Source organism: Fusarium oxysporum, chromosome II, assembly GCF_013085055.1.
Source record: "Fusarium oxysporum Fo47 chromosome II, complete sequence".
Lineage (NCBI taxonomy): Eukaryota > Fungi > Ascomycota > Sordariomycetes > Hypocreales > Nectriaceae > Fusarium > Fusarium oxysporum.
This window is the reverse complement of record NC_072841.1, coordinates 2,500,642-2,526,386: the sequence shown is the minus strand read 5'-3', so window position 1 is coordinate 2,526,386 and position 25,745 is coordinate 2,500,642. Positions and strand designations below refer to the sequence as shown.

Genomic DNA, 25,745 nt, shown 5'->3' with positions numbered 1-25,745 from the left:
ACATGCCTAGCAACCCTCGAGAGTACCGGCCCAACTTCGACTCTCCTGACTCTGAGATATCCGCAAAGTGTGGCATCGAGTCCACCATAGAATTCTTGATAGGATCGAATGGAAGAGTCAAGTTGGACTAGCATTGTCTGGACTGCCATCTACTACAATAGAGCAAGACCAGCAACGAGACGGATCATGGAGAAGCGTCTCTTCCGAGTTTCTTCGTCTTCCAATTTCGACCATTTTGTCAAAATTGCATAACAATGTCACGAGAACAACCCCGGGAATATGGATTTCTTCCGAAGTCGACATCGAAGGTGGCATCATTGACAATGCTAAGAAAATGGCGAACTCGACCAGAGACAACAAATTACGTACACATCAGACACAACACCTAGTATTCAGAAGAAACAATGAAGGCAATGACCAAGACGGCTTTTATCCCGATAAAAACAGAAATTTCGCTTCATTCCCAAACTTGGCGCTGATGGGTCTTTCGAGACTGTGGTCAGCAGCCATACTCGGAGTCTTACTACAAGCCAGTTTCTTCGTTTACGCAATCTGGACTACGAGATACAAAGCCAGCGTTTACAAAGACAAAAGGATTCCGAGTAATCCCGGGTGGTTTTCTCTTACCGTCACCGGCACTACCTTTATCGTTATTGGGATGGCATTGTGTGTACAGGTGATTGACGAGATCTCTCAAGAACATAGGTTGGTGTTCTACGGCACTGACAAACCTCGTATGTTTTGGCTACAACCTGCGGGACGGCGTATAGGGGACCAAGAGTTTGATGGATTCGCGTACAACCAAATTAAGACAGACTATATAACGTCCTGGAAGAGAAGCGGGCTCAAATTTGGCTGCTATCGGCGTGTTTGGTTCGCCGTTGCATTTTCCATTGGAGTTTGGGTAATGTAGTTCGTGGGGTTACGAGGAGTCCATGGCACCGTTTAGCTTTACCAGCTTACTTTCAATGTGGCCATGTCGATTATCCGAGGGTACCTTAGCAGCTGTAATACTCCCCCGGACAATCAACTTTCACCGAGCTCACATGATATGACAGGCCATGAACTCGACTGGCAAGCAATGAAGCTCGAAAGCAACCATCATCAGTAGTCCGACTTCAAAGCATCCCTACAGCGGACTGGAAGAATACCCACGTCGGGTAAGCTCTTGGGTCCTGTTGGAGACCCATACAAGTCAGTCGTTTGGTCAATAGGCTGCCGGTTCACTCCAGAGTGGCATTCCAATATTTCGCATTTCTGGAGAACAGCCAATTTACTCTCATTTGCTCCGCAAGGGAGATGCCTGGGCCATCAATAACCATCAACCCGAGGCCATCTTGGGGCTTTGGTCATCGTGCTTCCAGAAATGGCGCCGTCAACACAAAGGAAAGCTGCCATCAGGAATCAAGCCCTTTGCAGTACATCAAAAGTCTAACAACACCTTGAGAATTGTTTGTGAGCGCTGGGGCATAAAAGCTCGCCATGAGGGAACAAAGTGATCTATCAGCGCCTACTATCGTGCCACTTCAGCTAATCGAATCCGGAGACAGTCAGTCAACTGTTTTAAGAAAAGGCCTGGAGGCTAATATTCCATCTATTGACTCATCAGATTCAATAATCAATCTGATGGCACAGGACATCTTTACTTTGTTTCTGAAGAGAATAGCACTGGTTCTAGACAGCAGCATTGCCAGCATTCTATACCCCAACCTCGACAGGTCATCGGGACTAACAACTTCGTTAATTGATGATCTGGCAGAGGCGATGATCGCAGAACGGTTGGCTACACGCGACGAAGCTATCATGAATATTCTGCCAGGCTTCTATCAAGACTCAGTGTTCCAATACCCACTCAATTTCCAGTTGATCTCTGTGGCAAACTCTCTCAAACAACAGAACAGATTTGACGAAAGCGAAGAGATAATCGAGCGCCTCATCAAGACTGCGACTGGTACAGTGGGAGGTCTTGCTGAGCAAACCTTGTGCGAATTATGCCGCTGTGAATCATGCTTGAGTCAGAATCAGCGAATTTTCACGACATCAGAACTTCGATCAAGAGCTGAAAGAATGTCCCCCCCCCCACCAAAAAAAAAAAAAAAAAGAGTTGCTAAATTTATCAGATATAATAAAGCGTATTGTTACAGGAAAGTTTTTGATAAGATTCGCTTTAGCTATCTCTGAGTACCAAGTCCCGAGCCCTCTTGGGCGAAGCAACAATCACGAATCTCACTCAACAGACACTGACCGAGGAAATATTGGCGGGTCTTGATCTAGACAGTTCTCAGCAACCGTTATCGAAACAGTTTGTACTTGCCTTGATATTATCCCATGAATATGACCTCGGTGCATCTGATGTTCGGGTTAGAAGACAGCTCTTACGATGAGCAATCGAGAGAGACAGCTGTGGTTTAGTTGAAGATGTGTGGGCTTCAGAGCAGCGCATCAAACAGAAAGAGAGTGCTTTCGGTGCAGGGTCTGATGAGTTATTTTGGGCACTATTGTCTTCAGAATATGACGGAATGGCCACGATGCTGTTCCTGCTTGATGTGGCACAAGTCTCTGCAACGGAGAGCTCAAGCAAAAAGATCAATTGGAGGAAGTAGGGTGGTCAACGAGCCAGCTACAAGGCTACGTCAGGGAGAGCTATAAGCAGTACAATTGCGTGTTGACGGTAGCATCTTCAGGTCTTCGCGGCCTGGAGTACGTACAGTTATTGGCTGGTTCGAGAACTTGGAGCCTTGAATGCTTGTATGAAGCAGTTCTTGCAGCCCTTGACACAGGGAGCCTAGAGACATTGGAATGTCTGTATTCAAGAGAATGGCCATGGGCACAAGGTGAGGCGGGTTCCATAAGTTCCTTAGTCAAACTCCTTGGGACGGCTTAAGATGGGGTATCAAGAACTTGTCAGAGTTGTACTCGCCGGGGAAAAGCATACATCTGTTGTACCATTCAAAGGAGAACATATTGAGATGGCCATCAAGGCAGCGAAAGAAGGACTACGAGATTCTCAGATGGAGAGGGCATGAGAAACTTTTCAATATGATAGAGACGGAGTTTTAGAACTTCTTATGGAAGCGAGGAAGAAGCTATAGTGATGTAAGATAGTCACTTCTTAAAACATATACCGGTATATGACCGATATATGAGGACATATAGATGAAAACTAGCCAACGAAGCCAATAGAAACCCCCCAGGGGTTCATTGCTCATCATTCCGAGGAGATGCTAGTTAATATCGGGCCTTTTATGTCAAGGTCCCGACTCTTCGGTTAGCTAAGGCGGAGACGGAACTAAGGTCTTGGCAACGCTAAGAAAAGGCATGGGCTTATAATGGTCTGCTCCCAAAGTCTGCCGATGGTCCGATTTTGTGGTCATATCTATTAACATAACATTGGCTGTCCCAATCAACAATCTATGAGATGATATATAGTCTAAAATCTAGGCAGAGTCATCTTTTGACTCGAACACCAACGTTTTCAACATGAACGACAAAAAAATCTCAACTCAGCCGGATTTGGAGACGCAGGAAATTTCGCCGACTTCCGAAAAAGCCCCAGATGGAGGATATGGCTGGATCGTCACAACTTCAGTGGCTATCGTCAACGGCCATTCATGGGGTATCAACGCAGCATATTCTGTCTTTCTCGCCCATTTCGTCGAAGAGAATACATTCCCTGGTACAACACCACTTATGTACGCCATCGCTGGATCGCTTAGCGTAGGTGTCATGATGCTCATCTCGCCATTCACAACTATCATGGCTAGAGAACTTGGTACAAGACCGACGATGCTTATCGGGGCTATAGTACAGTCTGTTAGCCTTGTGTGTGCCAGCCTGTCAACTGAGATATGGCAATTGTTTCTCTCTCAGGGAGCACTCTTCGGAATTGGGATGGGGTTATTGTTTTTACCGTCCTATGGAATTATATCGCAGTGGTTTACAAGACGACGGGCTTTAGCTAATGGTATTGCCATCGCTGGGGCTGGTCTCGGAGGATTGACGTACTCACTCGCTACCGGGGCTATTATTCGCAACATGGGCTTGGAATGGGCATATCGGGTTCTTGCAATCGTATCGGCGGTGGCGAACATCACCTGTACACTGCTTATACGAACTCGGTATAACTCACAAGCAACGAGACTTGCTTTTGACATGACTCTTTTGCACAGGCCGGAGTATCTTCTTGTATTAAGTTACGGCGCCTTCAGTATGCTAGGCTATTTCGTCCTCATCTTCACACTCGCCAATTACGCAAATGTTATTGGACTCTCGTCGTCACAAGCGTCGATGATTCCAGCATTCTTCATGTTCGGCCAGGCCATCGGTCGTCCTTGCATCGGATGGCTAAGCGATCGATTCGGCAGAATCAACCTCACCTTCATCATGTCTCTCATCACCGGAATTTTGACCTTTGCGATATGGATCAACGCAAAGTCATTTGGTGTCCTGCTCACCTTTGCACTTGTCGGGGGTTTATCAGCTGGTGTCTTCTGGGTTAACATATCACCTGTCCTCGTCGAGGTCATGGGTCTGGAGAATCTACCCTCGGCGTTGAGTTGCCTTTGGGTTGCTATGGCTGCTCCGTCGACGTTCAGTGCGCCTATTGCTTTGGAGATTTATACAGGAACAGGGAGTTACTTGGGCGCGCAGCTGTTTACTGGATTTATGTACATTGCTGCATCCTTTTGCGTACTTGGAGTAAGACGGTGGAAGATCGACAGCTTGAGAGGTGCGAAAGAAAGGTCCCCAGCATCAGGAGAAGATGGGCAAGATCTGAAACCGATGAGTTGGGATTTGAAGTGTCTCAAACTCGATATAGTATAGCTGACCGCAAAATACCTACGCCTGACCCCTAACGCCTATGCCGTCAAACCCTTATGCCATCCCATTGAAGTCATTAAAGTCGAAAAAGCCATTTGCATCCATCATCGACTGATCCATCCCCAAATACCCCATATCTATAAACGTCGCAACATCTGGCACACCCGAATCAACAGATTTGAACCACTCATCCGTAAACATTCCTTGATCAATCGTTTCTCGCGTAGCTTGTGAATCAGGTGCCGCAATCAAAGAGTCGATCTGACATGCAAAGAAACGGGCAAGATCAAAGTAAAGGTGCACGGCTGAGGATGCTGGAAGATGTTGTACTACGCGGTCAAAGAAGGGAATAACGCTGATGACCTTTTCTGCAGCGGCGGCAGTTTCTTCTGGTGTGATGCCGCCTTTCTTTACAGCCTGGGCACCAGGTTAGTGATGGTCAAATATCAAGAAATGAAGAGACTAACCCGAAGTATCTCAGTCATAGCGTGACAGATCATAATGAATTGGTTATTCTGAAAGCCAACTGAGACGTCGTTCATTGTTTTGTCTGTTATCAAATGGTCAAACATCCGACCAGCAACTTCAATGTTCTTTCTCTGGATGATCAAAAGTGCTGATGCTGTCGCACTATCCTCAGAGGCGGTCAAGTCTCGCAAAGCCTGAGCGTTAAAGACTAGAATACTGTGATCCATATAGAAAGCAAGAATAGGGAGATATTTCGAAGATGGCTGGTCATCGGGTTGACAGCGTTCGTCGCGGACGCGGGTTAGGCGGTCGTAAGCTTCTCTGTGCCACTCTAGGATTGAAGCTGGTGTCGATACTATATGTCTCCGCTTCTCCATAGCCTGTAGCTGTGGCAAGGATCGTCAGCTGAATATCGGTCGCGTCAGTATTGAACTTACCAATAATCCCCTAATCTCAATCACTCCACTGATGATACGATCTGTTGGTTCTGCCATAGGTGATTTCCACCAATCTACTGCAGTACGGGGTACTGCCTTCCAGCTCATACACTGCAAGCGGCCATTCAGGGCCCCGAAGCCTTTATCTACGATAAAGGTATATAGCCACGCTCTCTCATAGTTTCTGGCATACCTATCGGTCAGCTCTGGCGAAGCATTCGGAAATTCTGCGTTGACATATTCTTTCACAACGTCTGATCTGTTAATTCCAATCTCTTTGGCTAACTGAACAGCCTGCGGGCAAGTCAGCACGCACCTGGAAATATGGAATAATATGGAAATACTTACGTGGCTTAGTGTTAGCCAGTATGGATCATCTGCTTGCCTTGCGGCGAGAGGGGCCCAGTATTGGAAAGCGATAATGGCTTGGATAGTTGAGAGGGATTTTACCGACGCGGCGATACACCATCTGATATTACCGCTGGCTAATGATGACAGAACGGGATATATGGCTCGGTCGCGAGGACGTGCTGAGACAGCACACCCCAGAGCGCAGATCACGGAAAATAGGGTGAATGAGCACCCATAGACATATTCGCGGGTATGTAATGTGGCGTCTAGAAGGCCGATCAAAGGATGGCGAATCTGGAAGAATCTTTGCTATCTGTCAGCATTACGGCGACACCACACGTGGGTTACTGACTTACAGTTGGAAGTATAGTGAAGCGTCGTTATCATCGATCAACCTTGAAGCAAGAGGATCGCAAGTACCTCTCTCCAACTTGAAAGGAGAGTCAACTGCTTGGGTTGCAAGAACCTCCCAATCTTTTTGCTGGGCTCTATGTGAAGCTGATACGAGTTAGACGATAGACAGAAGAGGTATTGTTTCACTTACCAAAATACAAAGCGAGTCTTTCTTTTATTGGTGCCATGATAGCTTCACGCAGACCCGGCTGCATCGGCATCTGAGATCTCAGTCTGTCGCAAGCCGCAGAGGAACTCATCGAAATAGCAGCAGTGACCATAGTTATGGGTGAGACCAAGCCATCAGCATCATCACCCTCGTCATAACTGACTGAACGTCGATTAGTGACAGAATGCGACGATTGACTCGTGTCATGGTCATGTTCAGGCGCTGAATCAGTACCCTGTCCATGTGTCCACGGCGTTCCTCTTATAGACACTGTTGTATTTGGACTGGGAAGAGTTTGACCTAGAAGAGCTGTGAGGACTTCCTCGCGAGCACCGCTTTCTTCGATGCGAGCGAGGAGCTTTTCTACACTATCTGGTTTGCTGTCATGCGGTTAGAATTGCCTCATCGGTGAGTAATGGTCTTACTTTGTGCTACCATGCTTACGACCCCGGTTCGAACGAGCTGGATATTTACAAATGCGATCATGAGAAGCGCAGCGAGAACTAACATCATTGTGTCAGTCTCGCGTGAATATGGTCAAGGCTAGACCGACTTACCAAGGATCCTGGCGATCGCACTTCTGCCTCGATGCACGGCAGCTAAAGCATGCAACCTGATGCTGCTGCGCCTTCTCAGCTGGAACCTCCATTTCGGTAATCTTTCTATCGTTAGAGGTGGACCTGGGGGGAATTGTTAGTCGCCAAGAGTGAAATGCGGGAGGTTCGGGGTCTTGTACAGTGGTCGCTGTTTTGATCTAGACCCCGGTAGTACCCACACGTGATCGTCCTGAGTAATCAGTGGACCAGAGCATTCCCCGGAAATGGATAGTATGAGTATTACCTCGAACGGCCTTCATTAAAGAAATACACTAAGTGTACCATTATTTAGTAGATGAGCATGGGGTTTCCATTAACTCTTTGAGAAGCTCAGAACGCAATAAAAAGAGGAAATCGAGTCCTGACTAATCTCGTCACTTAGGATTTTCTAAGTCTGTAGAAAACTACTGTTCATGTCATGAATTGATCTGAAGAAGAGCTAGAATCTATTTAATCTGAAACTTAGGCATTAATAGGCTGGAACTTCATATTCAGCATGAAACTAAAGCATATAGGTTAAATGAATAACGCCTGGTACTAACAAGAATAGTGCTTGATCTACTTTAGAGAACAGCACTATTTTGTCCCAACATTCTATCCATCTGAGACGGTGTTTTTAAGACACAGCGCAAACGAGGCTATTGTGATATCAACTTCCATCCCATACAAATACAACAAAGTGAAAGGCAGTAGTGATGTAGCTACAATCATAGTTCCTACCAGCATCTCCAAAGTGGTACTGCGTTGATGTCAAAGTTCCCGAGTTTCCTGTGTTTCGGAATAGCCTCCATCCATTCCATCAAGCCCCTAGCCTTAGTTGAATAGACCATGGATCTGTATTCCACATAGTTTATGAGAGTGCAATGCTGAAAATCAGAGAGCAAAGAATAGTCGCAATCAGAAGTTTCAGAACGAATGAACAGGGCAGAAACCTTACCTGCTCTTTCTGAGATTCTCGCCATTCTAAGAAGGCGGCGTACTCGTCGTTAGGCATGGCGACATATCTAAGCCTATCGCCATGGCTCATATTGATATCCTCCAGGGTCCACTCGCTCTCTTCTGCAGGACCGGCAATTGCCTCCATTTAACACAGAAGCCAGTCGTGGAACTCTTCCCACTCCATAGTGCCGTATAGAAAGAGTACTCAATAGATGAAAATGATCTAGGTAAATGCGGGTACTCTGACTGGAAGACCGGGGCACTAGGGCGCCGAGTACAAGACAAGTGCTGAGGCTCCCAGGGTGGATTGCAGGTTGGAGAGAGGGGAAAAGGGAGAAGAGCAAATCAAATACCAGACCGGTGGGCTGTGAGAAGGAAAGAAACTCAGTTGAGGTTGAGGAATGAGAGCGGTATTTACGCTCTAACCTGAACAGTGGCAGTGACGTTGCTCTTTCGACGTTGGTTAAAATGTATGTAACTTTCTCAAGCTGCTACTAGATAGTGAAGCCTAGTCAGAACAACCAATAATTGACGAGTATCGAATCATTCAATGACTTATATCTGAGACAGTTACTTCCACAACAGACAGTTTATTGTTCGGGACGCTTATATCGACTAATTGCCAGATCTCACTCGAACAGTACATGCTGAAGTCGCTGTGAGTGGGAAGTCTCACTCGTGCCGTTCTGCAGTGTTCACAAAGGTGCCTAATGTTCGAAGTGAATTTTCTGCATTCCTTTCGCACCTCTATTTCATCGAAAACAAAGAATTTCATCCAGTCATTCAATAAAGCATGCTCGAGCGACTTGTAACATGTGAAGTGATGCATTGAAGACCTAATTGGGGCGTTATCTTTTAGGATGAAGATAATTAGGAGAGATGCGCGTTAGTCGATAATGGTGAAGTTAGATCATGGCTTAGCCAGATTTACTTCAGTTGAATCTACGAATATAAATGAAAGATCTATACTAATGAAACAACGGAGGCCTGGGATGTCACATCATCAGTTCCCAAGCCAGATAGCCGCGTAGGCAGTTCCTTCACTCGTTTTCGTTTTGAGAAGGGTTATGTCAAAGCTCATGTTCAATTTGAGACAAAGAATAGCAGAGTATTAAGGCCACTACCGGCTGTAGCATAACATGGAACTCGGTGAGTTCAATAGCCGCCTGCAACGCAGGTTTGCTTTTGAGGGTGACGTTGAGATCCATCGAAGGCGACAAAGCCTCGTCTTTGTCCGAGGCATCTTGGGAAATTTCAGCGCTTGAAAATAAAGAATAACAATAATGATCAGTTGTCAACCATCTTCCCTTCAATCACAGGTATCCATGCCCTCCTCCCGGTGAACTTCCATACCCTCCAGCTGGCGCCAATCCTCCACCATGTGTTGTCCCTGAAACACCACCATAAGCTCCCCCATTAACGCCTCCATTTGGCCCTCCACTAACGCCAGAATAAACACCTCCATTGACACCACCGTACAAGCCGCCATGCGGTCCACCGACGCCTAACGATCCATTGCCAGAGCTGTAGCCGACTCCGTAGCCGTACTTGTCCTTATCACCCGATGGTCTTGGACTGCCGTCGAATCTGCTCCCTTGGAGTCTTGATGTGGCTTCTGGTGTTCTGCGCCCAAGACTCGTTGGCCGTGGAGGTGGTAGGTCGTCCTTTTCGTCTTTATCTTTTGAGAAGAGATTGAATAAGCACATTTGAAGGGTTAAGAAGTTGTAGTATATATTTTCGGACAGATAATTGTTTAGGAGTAGAGTTCGAGTTGTGAGATTTTAGGTTTTCGTTGTTGAAAATTTTTGATCTTAGGAACAAGGTTAAGAAAACGCGTATTTAGGGGTAGAGATTGACTTTTAAAACGGTAACGAGGAATATTTAGAATTAAGGTTTCTCGTCTCCGACACGCGTTCAGCGCTAAAAAGCGGGCTCTAGTGGCTGTGTGAGCCAACTACGGCCAATAGGATACACCGTTCGAGCGCCTGGACTGCACCGCCACTCATATCGGGGTCCCGCAGCCGCCTGATCTAGCACAGCCTGAAAGACCCTGCATTCAGATGGTGCGACACGACACGACACGAAAGCATTACGAGGCAGACTTGAAGTCATTAATGGATTGCCATATGACGCTGGAAACAAGCTTGTCTTGGTTGCTGACTTTATGAGAAAATAGTATGTTATGCAAAGTTTATATGAGATTATAAAGATATTGTCCTAAACTTAAGGTCTGCAGTAAATATAGAAAAAAAAAAAATGTAAGCCATGTTGCCTTACGCCCACTGCATAGAGTTATCCTCCCTGTAAAAACCCTCTCTGTCCGCCTTCTGATGTCCGTCACGACAGTCGTCGCAATAGTAAGCAACAACAGCACAAGAGTTGTCCATATAGATGTCGGTCTCCACGGCAGAGTTACATGCACGTTTGTTTCCTTAAAATGTATCGGTGGATCCGCCTATAGCTCTCAGATCCTTCTCTTACTGCCAGCCTTCAGGACACATACTTTTTTTTAGAACAACATATATACTCCCTTGCCCTCGCATTCACACATCGTACTGACAGTCCTCTTGCATGACTATGCAGGTACCATCTCACAGTCAGCACGCTATTGCAACCCCTTGCCAGGCCCGCATTATAGAAAAACAGTCCTAAACAGACTCCATCACTTTGCACTGGCGCCCACCAGTACCTAACTCTCCGATTGATCCGTTATACACTCATGTCATGCCCTTGCTTTCTGTCAGACCCTGCGTCTTGTTATAGGGCTGGCAATCATGCGAGGTCACAATAGTGTCGAGCCAATTCCGTAAATCGCCAGACTATAGTATGAACTCAACTTCAATCTCAAACAATCGTTTCATTCTCTGAAGTTTCTGCGTCTAAATGTCAAGCACGATACCCAGTAGTTCAACCCATCCTGGTTCCTCAAAGCACCTGTACCACGCGCTTCATGTCATCACTAGAAACCTTTCTAGCATAATCGCGAGCACTGCCAAACTGTCCCTTCATATCTGGATCTGCGCCTTCACTCAACAGCCATTTCACTCTTTCAATAGCGCCCGCCATGACAGCATTGACAATTGGATACTGCGCCGTCATATGGCGTGAGATTAACTTATCGTTCACCTGCGCACCGTTCTTCACCAGCAATTCCATGACAGAAATCCTCGCCTCGTCAAATTCTTTGCTTGGTGTTATAAGTCCGGCGTGAGGATTTGATCCTGGCAGACAGGCGCCCGCTGTATGATACAATGGTGCTCCGTTGTCAATTTTAGCACTAGCGTTGAGGAGCTTCTGCATCGTTTCGACGGTGCCTATCTCTGCTGCAGTCTCGAGTGCCTCGCATGAATTCGTTTCAGGTCCGCCAAAACGGTCGCGATTGTCCTGTTGTTTGCCAAGATTCGGATCTGCACCATTCTCAAGAAACCAGTCAAGAAGAGCATCGTTGCCGGTGCGGATAACGGATGGTAGTAGGACAGCTCCGCAGAAGCCAAGCGTGTTCACGCTCCAGCCGTGCTGCAGAAACAATTCGAATAAGGGTTTTTGCTGGCCCTGTGGAGCGGCCAAAGCCCACGATGGAGTTATTTTTGTGATTGGTGCTCCAGAATCAAGTAGATAGCGCGCAACATCAACATTACCGCTACCCAAGGCGTTGAAAAGACCTTCGTGGAGGAAGGCTGGCGTGCGAGATTGAGAGGTAACGATGGACTCGACAGTAGACATATCACCTTCTCGACAGGCCCTACTGAATTGGGCATAATCGAGCTGTGAGAAAGCATAGCCGTTGAAAAGCATCAAATCGTTAGGCTCATTGATGGGAATATCATCGTAGGAGGCGCCCATACGATTGCCCGCACGTCGCTGCTCTGGTGTCATTCGCTGTAGTTCGTCGAATTGGCGTTAGGCCATGGCAAGGACAATTCGTACTACTCCAGGCGACATGTTTTTCTCCTGTTGTCGAATCATCGCCTGCCGCCCCCTCCATGCGAGGGCTTCTTGAGTTTGCCCTGACGACATTGTTCTGGGGGATTTATTCTCGGTCAGTCAACTTGAGTGGTGACAGGTCTAACGTTAGGTTATTCATAAGGCTGAGGATCCACTGGATTTGTGCTGTGCTTAGCTGACATAATGGTGTACCTGAGTTATCGATGCCTACTACAAAGGCAGTGAAAGAGAAGGATTCTTAAGTCCTTTCCTATTTCAAAAAACCTAGAAATGACGTACTTCTTATTTTCTTTTTAACAGTAGATTGTATATGCTACGTAAATACTATTATATAGGTAGTAATGTTGTTTGCTGAATGTGTCCCTGAAAATTGAGCTCTGGAGTACTTTCATTACCTGGATCTGCGACAACATCCTCGGGAAAATCTTTAGAAAAGAATCCGTAAAACCATAATAACGCTCAAAATTGCACAATTAATGAGGCTAGTCCAGCCATAAATATGGTACTCAGCATTCGGACAGCACCTGATCCAGCCCCATTAGTTTCCTTTGGTGCCGCAGCATCAGTTGAAGTGCTAGTAGCCGTGGCCTCTGCACTTGTAGCCTCAGTTTCACTTCCAGTGGCTTGAGCAGCACTAGAATCCTCCGTGGTCGTGGCTTGAGATGTTGTTTCAAGCAGTTCCTGACCCTTGGTGATGACGATTGGCAGCGTACCAAACTTCAGCTCAAACTCTTTCGTGATACTTCCAAAACCAGTCGCAACGTCGGTAATCCCGTCTTCCCCAGTTTCCTTCGGCAGCATCATGGTCGTGCAAGTCTGAGGCGTGCCGCTGCTCACAAGACACTCAACAGAACTGACGCCACCCAGATCGTTCAAAGCCAACATCCAATGGAAGATGCCCGTTGAAGCCGCGCCAGCTGGAACAGTCTTGCTTGCCCATGGTCCGACTACAATGGAGTTGTTGTACCCGGATGACTTGCATTCTGCGGAGACTTCGTCGGGGCAGTATAATTGCAATGTTGTTGCTGTTGGATTGGCGGCGATGACTGCGGCTGAGGGCGTGCGCTCTTTGTAGAGAGCAAAGGGAAGTATGAAAACTGGTGTGGTGAGTGCTGACGACATTTTAGTGATATAACGAATGACGATGGTGGGATCTTGGTGATGAAGAGTCTTGAGTGGGACGGTCAGGCCTTAAGAGAAACAAAGGGGCGCATGGACTTCGGCGAATTCTTAAAATTGGAAGTCAACTGATGCTTCTGGTTGGTCAATTTATGGTGCGAAGAATAAGAAACTGCTAAGGCTGAGCTAGCCTGGTAATTTCGGGTGCTTGGTTAAAGCCGGCTAATATGATATCTCACGATCAAGCGGGATTCCGGTCTGATACATACTCTCATCTAATCATCTTGTAACATGCCAGCCTCACCCAGTGATACAAGATGGTGATGAGTTCTCATCCATGGCCTCTTAGTAATTTATAAGAAGAGAAGCAAATACAGCTATTGTCATAACACCCATGGCACAAGCAGCACTTGATCCAGCCCCATTCGTTTTCTCCGGTGACGCTCTGTCAGTTGTAGTTGATGTAGCCTCGCCAAGTAGCTCCTGGCTAGCAGTGATGACAATTGGCATGTGTGTAAATCGAGTTCCCAACGTCGCGCCTGGAATCATGTTTGTCGCAGTATCAGTGACTGTGCCTGCATGAATATCTTCACTGTCCCAAGTCCTAGTTTGCATCCCCGTAACTAAGCGCGTGCATGTCTGAGGCATACCGCTACTCATAAGACACTCCACAGAGAGGGCAGTCCCCCAGTAACTATTGGCAAGGTACCAATGAAACGTTCCTGTCGATGCTAAGCCTTCTGGAACAACGGTACTGGCCCATGGACCGACGACAAAGGTGTTGCTATATTCATATGGGCAATCGGACTGGACGGGACACCCCAATTCGATTGTTGTCGCCGTGGGATTAGCGCTTATAACTGAGCCCGTTGGAGTATGTATCATGTACTCATCTGCGTTGTAAATGAATAGGGTCGGGGTGACTGGTGGAAGGGTTTCAGTCGCGGCTTTTTGCGAAGCAGAAATCTTGCTGGCGTCCTCTGTAGGTGTAGCTTGAACGTCACTTCCCAACTGTTCCTGACCAGATGTGAGGACAATCGGTAACTGAATGGTATCCAGCATCTCCTCAGTCTCTGTCACAGTAAAGCTGTGGCGTGTCCAATTCCTATCTGGCTCCCATCTTGTATAACCTAGCGGAATTTGAAGGCCAGTACAGGTCTGGCGTGTACCGGAGCTCATGAGACACTCATACGATATTGCCTCCCTTTCGATCTCCAACAGCCACTGAAACGTTCCAGTGGAAGGTAATCCTTTTGGGACGACTGTACTGGCCCATGGACCGACCACGAAGGTATTGGTATAGTTCTGATTACAATTGATTTTCGGGTGGCTTGGGCATTCCAACCCGATTGTTGTTGCTGTGGGATTCACACCTATGACTGAGCCTGTTGGTCTCACCTTGGTGTAAACGGCCACGGAAATGACATTGACGGTTGTCGTAAGCGAGGACAACATTTTGAAGAGCGATGCGCACGAAGCAGAAAATATCTTTCTTATCAGTGCGAGATCTGGATGAATGAAGCAGTCGTGACCAGGGCTGAATTAATGTTGTGTAGCAGAGATGTTCGGTTGAACTTCTGAGTTATATACAATCAGAAAAACATGAAGCCGTCGGTGATCTCCAAGAAAGGAAGCTCAAATCTATTCATTTTTATTGGTTCATCGCTCGCCAAGTAGAAAAAGCCACTGCCAAGATTGTGATGTATTGATGGTTAAAGCCGGATAATCGTCCGAATAGAGACAAGTTGAGTCTCTTTCGGGTACATTGGCTCCCTCCCGACAGATGGGAATTCACATGCCAGTCAAACTGAACAAGTCCGAAAACTACAAGCCCGCACTACCAATGGCTTCATTTGTCTTAGACGTCAAGTCTTCATCTGTTATATATTTGGTGACATTGATCACCAGGAACTTTCCGACAGCTCTTCGTGAGAATTAGGCATATTTCGGACTTATTGATCACACAGATTTGACTGTCTTATAATATGTTACGCAGGAACAAGAATAAATTTTAGGGCTTTCTATTCAGATTAAGAACGTCTTATCCAATCACTGGAACCCATCATGCATGCTATCGATAATCTTAGCCCTCTGTGTTATCATGTTGGCTCGGCACCAGCGCTCAATACTTTCAAGGCATATAAGTCCATTTTGTCTCCTGAAAACTTCCTCCCGTGTCAGAAATCGCCTCAATAGGCCAGTTTTGACAATGTCCTCCTCGCAGGCGAGCTTCAAATCACTCTCGAACGAGCTGATAGCTCAAATCTTCGAATTCGGCCATGTCTCAGACCACCTCAGCCTTGCAATGACATGCCGTCGTCTCAGCCAAGGGGGCCAGCCCACGCTGATCTGACACCAGAAGGATTTTCAAGAATACAACATTGTGTCCGACTTTCTGCCACTGACTATACCCTTAGTTCTACAGAAGGTCGTTCGAGACCCATACGTTGCCTGGGATATCCGTTCCATCGAGATCTGGGTCGACCAGCTGACCTGGGATTTCTGGGATTCTTCCGGCTCGAAAAGCCGAAAGGCATAAACATGTTTCGGTTAGAGTGGCCAGAGGCCTTCGAGAACAAGATCGTGGACCACTATATCCCGTCAGATGAAGACATAGGCCTGTATCTCGATATCCTGAAAGAATACGAGTATCAATACGAGTATCTAGCACTACCGGAATTTGAGTTCGCTCATAGAAAGAATTTCCTTGAAGGATCGGATATGCACTACAAGATATTATTGATTCTACTATTCCCTCGTCTGCACAGCCTGAAGCAGTTGGGACCTAATGATAGAGGATATTAAATTCTAGAATTCCGGTGCGTTTTCTGGTAATTTGTCAGTATGCGCCAAAGTGCCTGGAAAACTCTAACCTCACTCGTAGTAGTTCTATAGGAGCGGTCTCTGTGATCATTGCGATGAGCTGGTATCGTAATTCCTGGGCACCTGGTCTCAGAAGTCTCCAAGAACTCGCCCTTGGCATTGACGGTGGCATGTGGTTTCTTAGTTGTCTGTGCTGATTTAAGCTCTCAGCCACAGGCCTCAACTGCAAATAACACATCTGGCTCACAACTTAGACATTATACCAAAATGCCTGCTCAAAGTTAGTCGATGTTGCTTGGGAGCGCCAAATTGACGTACACGTGCGGGGACACTAGGACGAGATTGCATGAGCTCGATATACCCAAGCCACCAACCCTGATTTCGATTGAGAGGTTATGGCCACCAGATAAGACTGGTAGTAGGCGCTTCCAGTGGAGGAAGAAGAGTCATCAGAGATGGAAGTCAGGATGAAATGGGGTATACTGAAACCTCTGTCCCTTAGAGAGTAGATGGAGGGGGAAAAAAGGAATGCTGGTGATGATACTCATGACGGAGACTTTGCAATAAAGAGGAGGGCTTGATCAACATTCAAAAAGAAAGAACAGATTGATATTGGTATTTGCGTGGATTCGATGGGTCAAAAGGAAAACTGTTCGAGGCACCCTGGACTTGCAACTGTTTTCTTCAGTATGACTTTGAGAAATACTTCTAAACAATGAAGTTCACCATGTATATCCTTCAAATTCTTGGGATCTCATGAGAGGGAAGCAGATTTTCTTCGCAGTAATTCGACAGTAATTGCTCCCGTACTAAGCTAATCGACACCCGCGTTATACTCGAACAGTCAAGTTCCACTTATCTGTAGCTATCGTGACGAATTTTCAGCAGCTACGACCATCGAGCCACGAAGGAAGAATATGACAAAAAGAGGAAATTTATAATCAAAGTGAAGTTTTCAATTGGATCATCTAATATTGTAGCATTTAAATATACTCAAGAACAGCCAATCTCAAGCTGCAACATCGTGTATAGTGAAGATAAGCCGGAAGTGTATCTTATCATCCAATCAGCGGCGTTGTTCTTATCGCGAACATTGGACCATTTAATGCCCTTTTACCCCAGACTTTCAGCCTCCAAACCAATTGCCCGTTTTAATCGACCGATACCAATACTCATGTGATCATCAAAGCACATGACAGGGAAACGATCACGAAAAGGTTGTGGTGAGTGTAGAAAACGAAGGCGCAAGTGCGACGAAGTGAAGCCGAGCTGCGGTCAATGCGTCTCGAATCATCGGAACTGCAAATATGAGTTGAGACTTATTTGGAGCCAGGGAGTACAGAACAGACGAAATGGTATGTGCGTCCCGGAGATGAAAGCAATCTCACTTACCGAACCCAATGAGTAGGCTCAAGTAGTTCAATAAGTTTCAGCGGCACCCTGGACCTCGGTACAGAACAGGACAACTCTGTATCGTTAATCCCCGAGTCCCTTCCAAATGGCCTAGCCCTACCCAGACGATACAAGAAGTTGCTGCATCATTTTGCTGAAGGCGTTCTGGCATCATTATCGAGCCACCCAACCATTCACGATGATTTCCGTCGCGGCCTCATGCCCACCATGCTCGAATCTCCTCATCTTCTTTCTGCCAGCCTTGCGCTATCGGCTGCGAGCTTTGAGTCGAGAGGTATGACAGAGGTCGAAGGAACCAGCACATCTCGGATCATGGAACACCTGCAGTCATCGGGCCTGCCATTACTGAGATCAGCACTGGCACAGGGACAACAGAGCGAGATTCTCATTGCAACATGTCTGATCTGGTGCCTCGCAGACGTATTTTCGGGTCAGCAGGGAATGCTTAGGTGGCCAATCCACTTACAGGGTATCAAAGCTCTTCTTCACGGTCGTCATGATTATCAGAGATTCGTTACCGGTGATATGGCTTTGAGATCTGCGATGAAGCATCTCTTCATGCTGTATCGGAGTTTGGAGACTCTACCGCACGTACCTACGATAACATCAGAGAAGGTCAACCTGATCGTTCCCGCAAATACGGCATACAACCATCAGATTGATGGCTTTCTGGGGTATAGCGAAGAGCTGCTCGACGTATTACAACAAATCAACGCATCTACACCAGGATCAGGGCTAGAAGGCTCTTCTGTTGATGCTGATACCTTGCTCGGCAAGCTGAACGCTATGATCAGGCGGGATGTCAAGTCGCCACCCGGCGTCTCGATATCATCTCTTTCATCACAATCAGGTCGCGAGTTTGCACTCTGTAATAAAGTCTTCCAGCAAGCAACCCTAATCCAACTATACCGACAATTATACGGGTTGCCCTCATCGTCCCAACCTATACAAGATGCAATTCAGACTATGAGCGGAATGATTAGCAACATGGCGCAAGGCGAGCCATGTAACACCTGGGTTGCAATGGCCATGCCTCTGTTCACGGTTGGCTGTGAAGCTTACAAGGAGGAACAGAAGGCTTTCATCCTTGATAAGATTCACAAACTTGAGATTTGTATCGGATCATTACACGTCAAGGTAATTGAGCAGGCGCTAAAAGACATTTGGAAAATTAGAGAGGATTGTAACGATTTTGATGGGAATTTGTGTGCGAGTCACTTGCTAGGTAAGTTCTGCATGCAACGTTTCACCGAACTCATCAAGGTTGACTAACAAATGGTTCAACATTTAGAAAATCTGTCATATAACATTGTTTTGTTTTAAAGTACTATCGAAATCGCTCACAAGCTCGGATAGAATCCACCACAAAACAAACCATCCACTTTGCATTCTTCAATGTATATCCTTACAACGCTGGAGTTAGAACGTAACGTCCAGCGCCAGTCGATCACCAGGACCTCCGTTGCCAACCACCTTACAACTCCTCTTCCTTCTTGCCCTCAACCATTCGGCTGAGAGGTCCCTTCTTGACCATGATAGACATGACCTCGTAGAGAACATCAGCGGCCGCCATGGTCGTGTGCTCAGCGTTTGTGTCGTAGGCAGGCTGTATCTTCTTGTTAGTCTTGATCATCTTTATCCTGAGTGTAACTTACAGCAACCTCGACAATGTCTGCAGCAATGAGGTTCAAGCTTTCCAATCCTCGAATGATGGTTCGAAGCTCTCGGGTAGACCAACCTCCAGTCTCAGGAGTACCGGTCGCAGGGGCAAAAGCTGGATCTAAAGTATCGATGTCGATGGACAGGTAAACAGGGCGATCAGTACCAACACGCTTCAGAATCTTCTCAATGATACCGTCAGTGCCAATGGTGTCAATCTCTCGAGCCTCCACGATCTCGAAACCACAGTAGCCATCATTATCGTAGTCACTTGGACCGCTGAGGGTTGTTCTGATACCAGCGTGGATGTTGGTATCATTGCGTAGAAGGCCTTCCATAGCGGCATGGTAGAAGTATGTGCCGTGGTTGATGGCAGCGACCTCTGACGGGGAGCCACCAAAAACCTTGGGCTTCCCTATTCATCTGTCAGCAATAACTAGAGAGTGAATGCATGTTAAGACATACAGGTGTCGAGATGACTGTCGAAGTGAATCACTGTCACGGGTCCGTAGGCCCGGTTGATGGATCGAAGGAGAGGCAGTGTGATCGTATGGTCACCACCAAGAGTGATAACTCGAGGAAGAGTCCTGCTCTTCAGTGCCGGACCAGACTTGTCTGCATCTGTGGCTGGCGGGCGAGAAAGGATATTGTAGTGGCCTTCCTCGATCTGTCGAAGCGCCCACTGGTTGTCGTACCTTCAGGCCGTTAGGGCAACGGTACATAAGCTTAGAGACTACTTACGAGGTGACTGGGATATCACCGCAGTCAAGAACTGTGGCCCAGCTGTTGAACGGGTTGGTAGCCAAAGGTACATTGTAACCTCCACTACAGAATGAGTTAGTCTTAGCGGCGGAAAGGCAATGCGAAGGCTGGCTTACTAAAGGTTGAGTCTTCGGGAGCCTTGGCGAATACCGGAAGGTCCGAAGCGAGCACCAGGTCTGTAAGAAGTACCTGTATCAAACGGAGCACCGATGAAAGCAATGTCATACTTGATGCTGTTTGCCTTCAAGCATGGCTGGTATGGAAGACGGCCGAAGGTGCTGATACCGGAGAAGACGGAGTCGGCCTAGACTTGATCAGCCTGATTTGCCACAATCGGAGTTAGTATACTTACCTGAGTGCCGCCATCGCCGGGAAGGGTGTTGTACCAGAGACCTTGGTGAGGACCTGACATAGGCTCTTGGTCATGGCCATGGTCGCCATGAGCGACAGCCACAGAGGCAAGGCTTAGAGAGACGAGGGACTTGTACAACATTCTGAGAGAAATTTAGGAGAACACTGTTAAGAATGCTATATCATGTGAAAGGTAGAGTCATAGCGAGTATTTATGCCATGGCATAGCTCGGCTTCCGGAGACACTCAAATCAGGATCACAGTTACATTCATGCCAACCACTGGTCCAATAGTTAACCAACGTAATCCCATCGACTAACAAATTCCTCTTCTTCCCAAGTGATATCATCACAAGCATCTCCTGCAGAAATCACCATCACTTACAACCTCAACATCGACGGGCGTCCAAGAAGCGCGTAGATATCTAAAATAGGCTAGTCTGGGGTAAATTCCTCGATGCAGCTAGAATCAGATCGGCACCCCGCAACCTCCGCATTCTTATCGTGGCTAAGTTGCCGAATCGAGTAAACCCATGATACGTGCTGATAAGCTTCTTGTGCGACGATGCATTCTCATCGACGTTGTTCAAGACAATAATGTGTTACGTTGGCGGAGGCTCATGATCGTGAGGTTCCAAATCCCGCAGACTAACGAAAATGGCGCGTTGCAACTGAATATGCCGGCATGATGCATCCCACCATGACTGCATGCTTATCAGTAGTTCTGTGTTTGCAAAACTGTTACGAAACTGTAATAGTGCCTCTTACCAGCTTCGCATTGTGAAGGATGGTGGTCGAATTCAAGTAATTCGAAAACCCTGTCGGATTGCCCTGAGTTTTGCTGGCTTTGCTGAAGTCCTGAACCCTTTTCTTTCACCACCAAGACCATCCTTGAGGCAAGTCGCCAGGAACACACCAACAACGAGCAAAATGGCTCCTCAACCTCAAGCTCGTCGCCCTCACTTTGAGTCCTTCCCAGACGAAGAAACCCCCTTGATCCAACCCGTCCAAGACCCTTCAATCGAACGTAAGAGTCGCTCACCATGGCTCAACGAAACTATCATCCTCGTCAAAGCCTCTGTACCAGTCATACTGGCCTACATGCTTCAGAACAGTCTTCAAACCGTCTCTATTCTCATGGTCGGCCGTCTTTCTCCCGAATCTCTGGCGACCGCTGCGTTCTCCTACATGTTCGCCATGGCAACAGCTTGGCTCATTGCTCTCGGCGGCACGACTGCTCTCGATACGCTCGGTTCGAGTACCTATACGAGCTCGAAGAATAAGCATGACTTGGGAGTACTGCTGCAAAGAGGCTTGTTTGTCCTGACTGGCTTTTATGCGGTGGTAGCTGTCATCTGGTGCTTCTCTGGATATCTCTTCCGAGCCCTTGGGCAGGAAGACTTCATCTGCGTGCAGGGACCCAAGTTTCTGCAGTTGTTGATTCCTGGTGGTCTCGGATATGTATGGTTTGAAGCGATGAAGAAGTTTCTTCAAGCCCAAGGAATCTACCGCCCGGGTACCTACGCACTGCTTGTTACTTCGCCCCTCAATGCTTTGCTCAACTACATCTTCATCTACCCTCTCGGCTTTGGTCTCTACGGATCACCCATTGCCACCGGTATCTCGTACTGGCTCTCCTTCTTCATCTTGGTTGGCTATGCCACCTTCGTGAAGGGAGGCGAATGCTGGGGCGGACTTGAGCCACGTCGAGCTCTTCAACATCTTGGTCCCTTTGCAAAGCTCGCCTTTCTTGGAGTCATTCATGTCGGTACAGAATGGTGGGCTTTTGAGATTGTTGCTCTTGCAGCTGGTCGTCTTGGAACGATCCCTCTTGCTGCTCAGTCTGTTGTCATGACATTGGATCAGATCATCAACACTATTCCTTTTGGTCTAGGAGTTGCTGCATCTTCCAGGTTGGGCAATCTCTTGGGGTTGGGAGATCCTATGCAGGCAAGACGCTGTGCGCATGCCGCAGCACTACTATCTGTGTTTTTCGGAACCGTTATCCTCGCGATCCTCATGTCTACAAAGAATGTCATCGGCCGCTTGTTCAACGACGATGAGGACGTCATTTCACTTGTCGCTCACATTATGCCTTATGTCGCACTCTTCCAGATAGCAGATGGGCTAAATGGGAGCTGTGGAGGAGCGCTGAGGGGAATGGGTCGACAGTGGGTTGGGGCACTTGTCAATTGTATCAGCTACTATGGAGGTGCTCTACCAGCTGGGATTTGGCTGGCTTTCCATGGCTGGGGTCTTTCTGGACTTTGGGTTGGACAATGTGTCGCACTGTTTCTGGTTGGTATTCTAGAGTGGATTATAATCGCTTTGTGTGACTGGCGAAAAGAGATTCAGAGGGCTGCAGACAGAATTGAGAATGGTGGGATGGAGATTGTACATTGAGATAGATTGCCAGATAAAAAAATGCTAGATATAGTAAATCTTACTTTGGAATCATGAAAACTCTCTCATCGACACCTCCAAAGTTCTATCCATTCCGTCATTCACCTCCCGATTTCCTGGTATGCCAGCGCGGCACATATCGTCCCTTGAACGTAAGTTCTCCGCATGAATAATGTCGTAGCGAGGTCGTAAGATTCTGGACCGATGTAACGGTTCTGCGCCGAGATAAGACGGAAATCTGGAACCCCCAATTGATAAGACGAGCTGGGGTAATAATTAGTCTCGCATTATAGCAAAACCGTCTGCTCTGATAAGAAGAGCGTGGTATCGGCATCCGTCTGCCGCATGATAAACATGGTGCTAGCCAAAATAGGGTCGCACACGCACAAAAGCTACTGAAGCCTATCTCCGTGTCACTTATCTTTGCCTCATATGGTCGTGCATATATAGATATAAGTGCATCTCAATTGTAAATGGTAGTTTACAGCGGGAATTGTAGCATGTGACTGTGTGCAATTGTGTCTAAGCATACCTTCTTGTACCATCTTTGATCATAGTACTGAATCGGTCGGCTGACTTCTCAAACCCGCAATGGAGGTTGAGAAGGTCAACGGTGGTATCCTTGAGAAAGGAGACATCACTGAAGGAGAAACAACCGAACAAGGCTCCGTTATCAATGCCTCCGGCCATACAGATCAGCTTACTCGCCAGTATGGTCTCGTTGGGCTCACAGGCATTGCGGTGACAGTCAACAATGCCTGGGTTGTCCTCGGTTCCTCAATCTCTGTATCTATTCTCAGTGGAGGCATTTCGGGAGTCATTTACGGCCTCATAGTAGCAGTGATCTACTACACTTTCATCGGTCTGAGTATATCAGAGGTATGCACAATCTAACCAGAACTTAAATTGGCCCATCTGACATCTTCCAAGTTTGCTTCTTCCTGTCCTAGCTCCGGTGGTGTATATCATTGGGCTACTATAGCTGCGGGACCTAAATGGGGTCGTGTCACTGGCTTCTACACAGGGTGGATCAACTTCTATGGCTGGATGTTCGGTCTGGCATCTCTCGTCCAAGTCGCTGCCAACGCAGGTGTTCAATGCTATGCCACTCTCACGCCCGACTTCTCTCCCTCAGCATGGCATGTTTATGTCGCGTACCTGATTGTTATCTGGCTCAGTGCCTTCATCGTCGTTTTCTCGAACCGACTTGTTCCCTACACTCAGAAGCTTGGCCTTTTCCTTGTTGTTGCAGGAGGTCTCGTGACTATCATTATCGTCGCTGTCATGCCGTCAAAGCATGCTTCCAGTGATTTTGTATGGAATTCGTTCCATGAGAACAACCTGACTGGCTGGAATGATGGTGTTGCGTTCATGGTTGGCATTCTCAACGGAGCTTTCACGATTGGAACTCTCGATGCGATCACTCATATGGCTGAAGAGACTAAGAACCCAAAGAAGGATCTGCCACGAGCTATCTTTCTTTATATCTCCATCGGTGGTGTCTATGCTTTGGCTTTCGCTATTGTTCTGGGTTACGCCATTTCCGACTTGTCTGTTCTTCAAGGAAACTCTAACACCTTTCCACTGGCTGGTATCTACCATCAAGCCACTGGAAGCGCCGCCGCTACTTTTGCCCTACTCTTCATCATTCTCATCTCATCTCTTTGCTGTGTCATTGGAACCGTCTTAACAAACTGTCGAACATATTGGACTTTGGCTCGAGACCGAGCTGTGCCATTCTCCAATTATTTCAGCAGAGTGAGTGCGAAGCTTGGTACCCCAGTTGAGTCAACTCTATTCGTGGCAGTCATTGCCTCGGGTATCGGTGCAATCCCACTAGGAAGTTCGGTTGGTTTCAGTAACTTGACTGGCTCATTCATCATTATCACGACAGTGTCTTACGCTATCCCGATTGTGTCGAATGTCCTGAGCGGCCGCAAACGATTCTCGCCCGGACCCTTCCACCTGAAGAACCTTGGGTACTGGATCAACGGACTCACCATACTCTTGGTTGTGGTCTTTGACGTGTTCTTTTGTTTCCGTAAGTATTCCCAAAGCCGGATTTTCTCTGAAGATTTATTAACTGCTGGTAGCCTTCGGTATCCCATTTGATGCAACAACGATGAACTACAACTCTGTGATTCTTTGTGGTCTCTGTTTCTTGATTACGGTATGGTGGTTCCTGTCAGCCTCAAAGCATTATCCGGGGCCTTCGTTTCATCAGGTGTATGATGGAGATGAAAACAAAGAGACGGTATCATAAGAACGTGCAGATCATACTTCAGTTCTCCTTTAATACATATATAAGCTGTCAATGTAATCACTCATTTCCTCTTCCAATTTCTGAAATGTGGCCTATGTCCATCGAGTTTCGTCCCAGTCGGAAGGGCTTCGCTGCTATGCGAGACCCCTTGGCCCTCCTCCCAAACCTCCTCCTAAGGGTTCCAGCCACTTGTCTATGGCCTCAGATGCTGTCTCCAGGTCGAAAAAACCAGTCCATTCATGGTAACGATAGATCTGCCTCACATACTGTATATCCAGATCAGTTCCCCACTCTTCTGTTTGGCCAGTCACCTCTTTCTCCGTGATTCTTCCATCGCGCTCAGGCACCTTTTCTGCCTCAATTGTAATCCTGCGTCGTCCTGGGATGAGCTTCAGTGTCTTGTACTGCTCTTTCGTATTCTCAAAGAACACCTCCACTGGAACTGCATTTAGCATATCGCCCGCATGGAAGTCTTCAAAGATCTCACAATCCTTCATATTAAGCCATAACTCACGGCTGAAGTTCTCATGGCCCACAGCCATACAAACATCGCTGGGATCCATCAGCTCTCCCTCCGATGACCAAAATTCCCAGCCTTGATGATAGTTCCTGTGCTTTTCGAAATCCTTTTGGGTAAAGGCTGTGTGGTCTAGTATCTTAGACTTGTAATGAACATATTCGATACAGGTGCTGTCGAAGTAGGGAAGGTGGCGGATGACTTCCATAGTATGGTCAGACTTGAAGTATGCACAGGACTCTGGAGTGAGTTCTGTCCATCCAGTCGGCGGAGGGATCTTGAGGTGAGACTTGTCGTAGTGCAAAGTTGCGAGGAAC

General features: G+C 47.2%; 11 protein-coding genes across 11 annotated transcripts; 4 read left to right on the top strand and 7 right to left on the bottom strand.

The window, feature by feature from the left end:
- Positions 1-3,480: 3,480 nt before the first annotated feature.
- FOBCDRAFT_176557 (major facilitator superfamily domain-containing protein) lies at positions 3,481-4,824 on the top strand (the record flags this gene model as incomplete). Its single annotated transcript, XM_059608519.1, has 2 exons — positions 3,481-3,822; positions 3,934-4,824. The coding sequence occupies 2 exons, from the start codon at positions 3,481-3,483 to the stop codon at positions 4,822-4,824; spliced, it is 1,233 nt and encodes a 410-aa protein (XP_059464153.1).
- Positions 4,825-5,267: 443 nt separating this feature from the next.
- FOBCDRAFT_236869 (uncharacterized protein) lies at positions 5,268-8,319 on the bottom strand (the record flags this gene model as incomplete). Its single annotated transcript, XM_059610112.1, has 8 exons — positions 5,268-5,675; positions 5,727-6,020; positions 6,075-6,195; positions 6,434-6,575; positions 6,622-7,019; positions 7,197-7,319; positions 7,956-8,101; positions 8,173-8,319. 8 exons carry the CDS (start codon positions 8,317-8,319, stop codon positions 5,268-5,270), a joined length of 1,779 nt encoding a protein of 592 aa, XP_059464152.1.
- Positions 8,320-9,154: 835 nt separating this feature from the next.
- On the bottom strand, positions 9,155-10,050 carry FOBCDRAFT_214844 (uncharacterized protein). The gene has a single exon (XM_031173496.3). The coding sequence runs from the start codon at positions 9,878-9,880 to the stop codon at positions 9,488-9,490; it is 393 nt and encodes a 130-aa protein (XP_031050281.2). The 5' UTR covers positions 9,881-10,050; the 3' UTR covers positions 9,155-9,487.
- A 1,049-nt stretch (positions 10,051-11,099) lies between these two features.
- FOBCDRAFT_236868 (ankyrin repeat-containing domain protein) lies at positions 11,100-12,116 on the bottom strand (the record flags this gene model as incomplete). Its single annotated transcript, XM_031173495.3, has 2 exons — positions 11,100-11,939; positions 12,102-12,116. The coding sequence occupies 2 exons, from the start codon at positions 12,114-12,116 to the stop codon at positions 11,100-11,102; spliced, it is 855 nt and encodes a 284-aa protein (XP_031050280.3).
- Positions 12,117-12,404: 288 nt separating this feature from the next.
- On the bottom strand, positions 12,405-13,255 carry FOBCDRAFT_214841 (uncharacterized protein). Its single transcript, XM_059609395.1, has one exon. It carries the CDS (start codon positions 13,239-13,241, stop codon positions 12,579-12,581), a length of 663 nt encoding a protein of 220 aa, XP_059466761.1. The 5' UTR covers positions 13,242-13,255; the 3' UTR covers positions 12,405-12,578.
- A 328-nt stretch (positions 13,256-13,583) lies between these two features.
- Positions 13,584-14,693, bottom strand: FOBCDRAFT_196890 (uncharacterized protein; the record flags this gene model as incomplete). Its single annotated transcript, XM_059608862.1, has 1 exon — positions 13,584-14,693. The coding sequence occupies one exon, from the start codon at positions 14,691-14,693 to the stop codon at positions 13,584-13,586; it is 1,110 nt and encodes a 369-aa protein (XP_059466760.1).
- Positions 14,694-17,519: 2,826 nt separating this feature from the next.
- FOBCDRAFT_176550 (fungal-specific transcription factor domain-containing protein) lies at positions 17,520-18,746 on the top strand (the record flags this gene model as incomplete). The annotated part of the gene is made up of 1 exon (XM_054703333.2): positions 17,520-18,746. The coding sequence occupies exon 1, from the start codon at positions 17,673-17,675 to the stop codon at positions 18,744-18,746; it is 1,074 nt and encodes a 357-aa protein (XP_054559308.2). The 5' UTR covers positions 17,520-17,672.
- A 30-nt stretch (positions 18,747-18,776) lies between these two features.
- Positions 18,777-20,388, bottom strand: FOBCDRAFT_176547 (arginase family-domain-containing protein; the record flags this gene model as incomplete). The annotated part of the gene is made up of 6 exons (XM_031173491.3): positions 18,777-19,080; positions 19,130-19,548; positions 19,599-19,828; positions 19,875-19,958; positions 20,012-20,199; positions 20,248-20,388. The coding sequence occupies 6 exons, from the start codon at positions 20,386-20,388 to the stop codon at positions 18,949-18,951; spliced, it is 1,194 nt and encodes a 397-aa protein (XP_031050276.2). The 3' UTR covers positions 18,777-18,948.
- A 787-nt stretch (positions 20,389-21,175) lies between these two features.
- Positions 21,176-22,648, top strand: FOBCDRAFT_269240 (mate-domain-containing protein; the record flags this gene model as incomplete). Its single annotated transcript, XM_031173490.2, has 1 exon — positions 21,176-22,648. The coding sequence occupies one exon, from the start codon at positions 21,176-21,178 to the stop codon at positions 22,646-22,648; it is 1,473 nt and encodes a 490-aa protein (XP_031050275.1).
- Positions 22,649-23,239: 591 nt separating this feature from the next.
- Positions 23,240-24,911, top strand: FOBCDRAFT_125963 (amino acid/polyamine transporter I; the record flags this gene model as incomplete). The annotated part of the gene is made up of 3 exons (XM_031173489.2): positions 23,240-23,527; positions 23,579-24,689; positions 24,742-24,911. The coding sequence occupies 3 exons, from the start codon at positions 23,240-23,242 to the stop codon at positions 24,909-24,911; spliced, it is 1,569 nt and encodes a 522-aa protein (XP_031050274.2).
- A 134-nt stretch (positions 24,912-25,045) lies between these two features.
- Positions 25,046-25,636, bottom strand: FOBCDRAFT_236861 (uncharacterized protein; the record flags this gene model as incomplete). The annotated part of the gene is made up of 2 exons (XM_059610111.1): positions 25,046-25,177; positions 25,223-25,636. 2 exons carry the CDS (start codon positions 25,634-25,636, stop codon positions 25,046-25,048), a joined length of 546 nt encoding a protein of 181 aa, XP_059464151.1.
- Between the last annotated feature and the right edge of the window lie 109 nt (positions 25,637-25,745).

Coding starts and splice junctions, on each gene's coding strand:
- FOBCDRAFT_214844 (XM_031173496.3), bottom strand. CDS start 9,880: ATGTGCTTATTCAATCTCTTCTCAAAAGATAAAGACGAAAAGGACGAC.
- FOBCDRAFT_214841 (XM_059609395.1), bottom strand. CDS start 13,241: ATGTCGTCAGCACTCACCACACCAGTTTTCATACTTCCCTTTGCTCTC.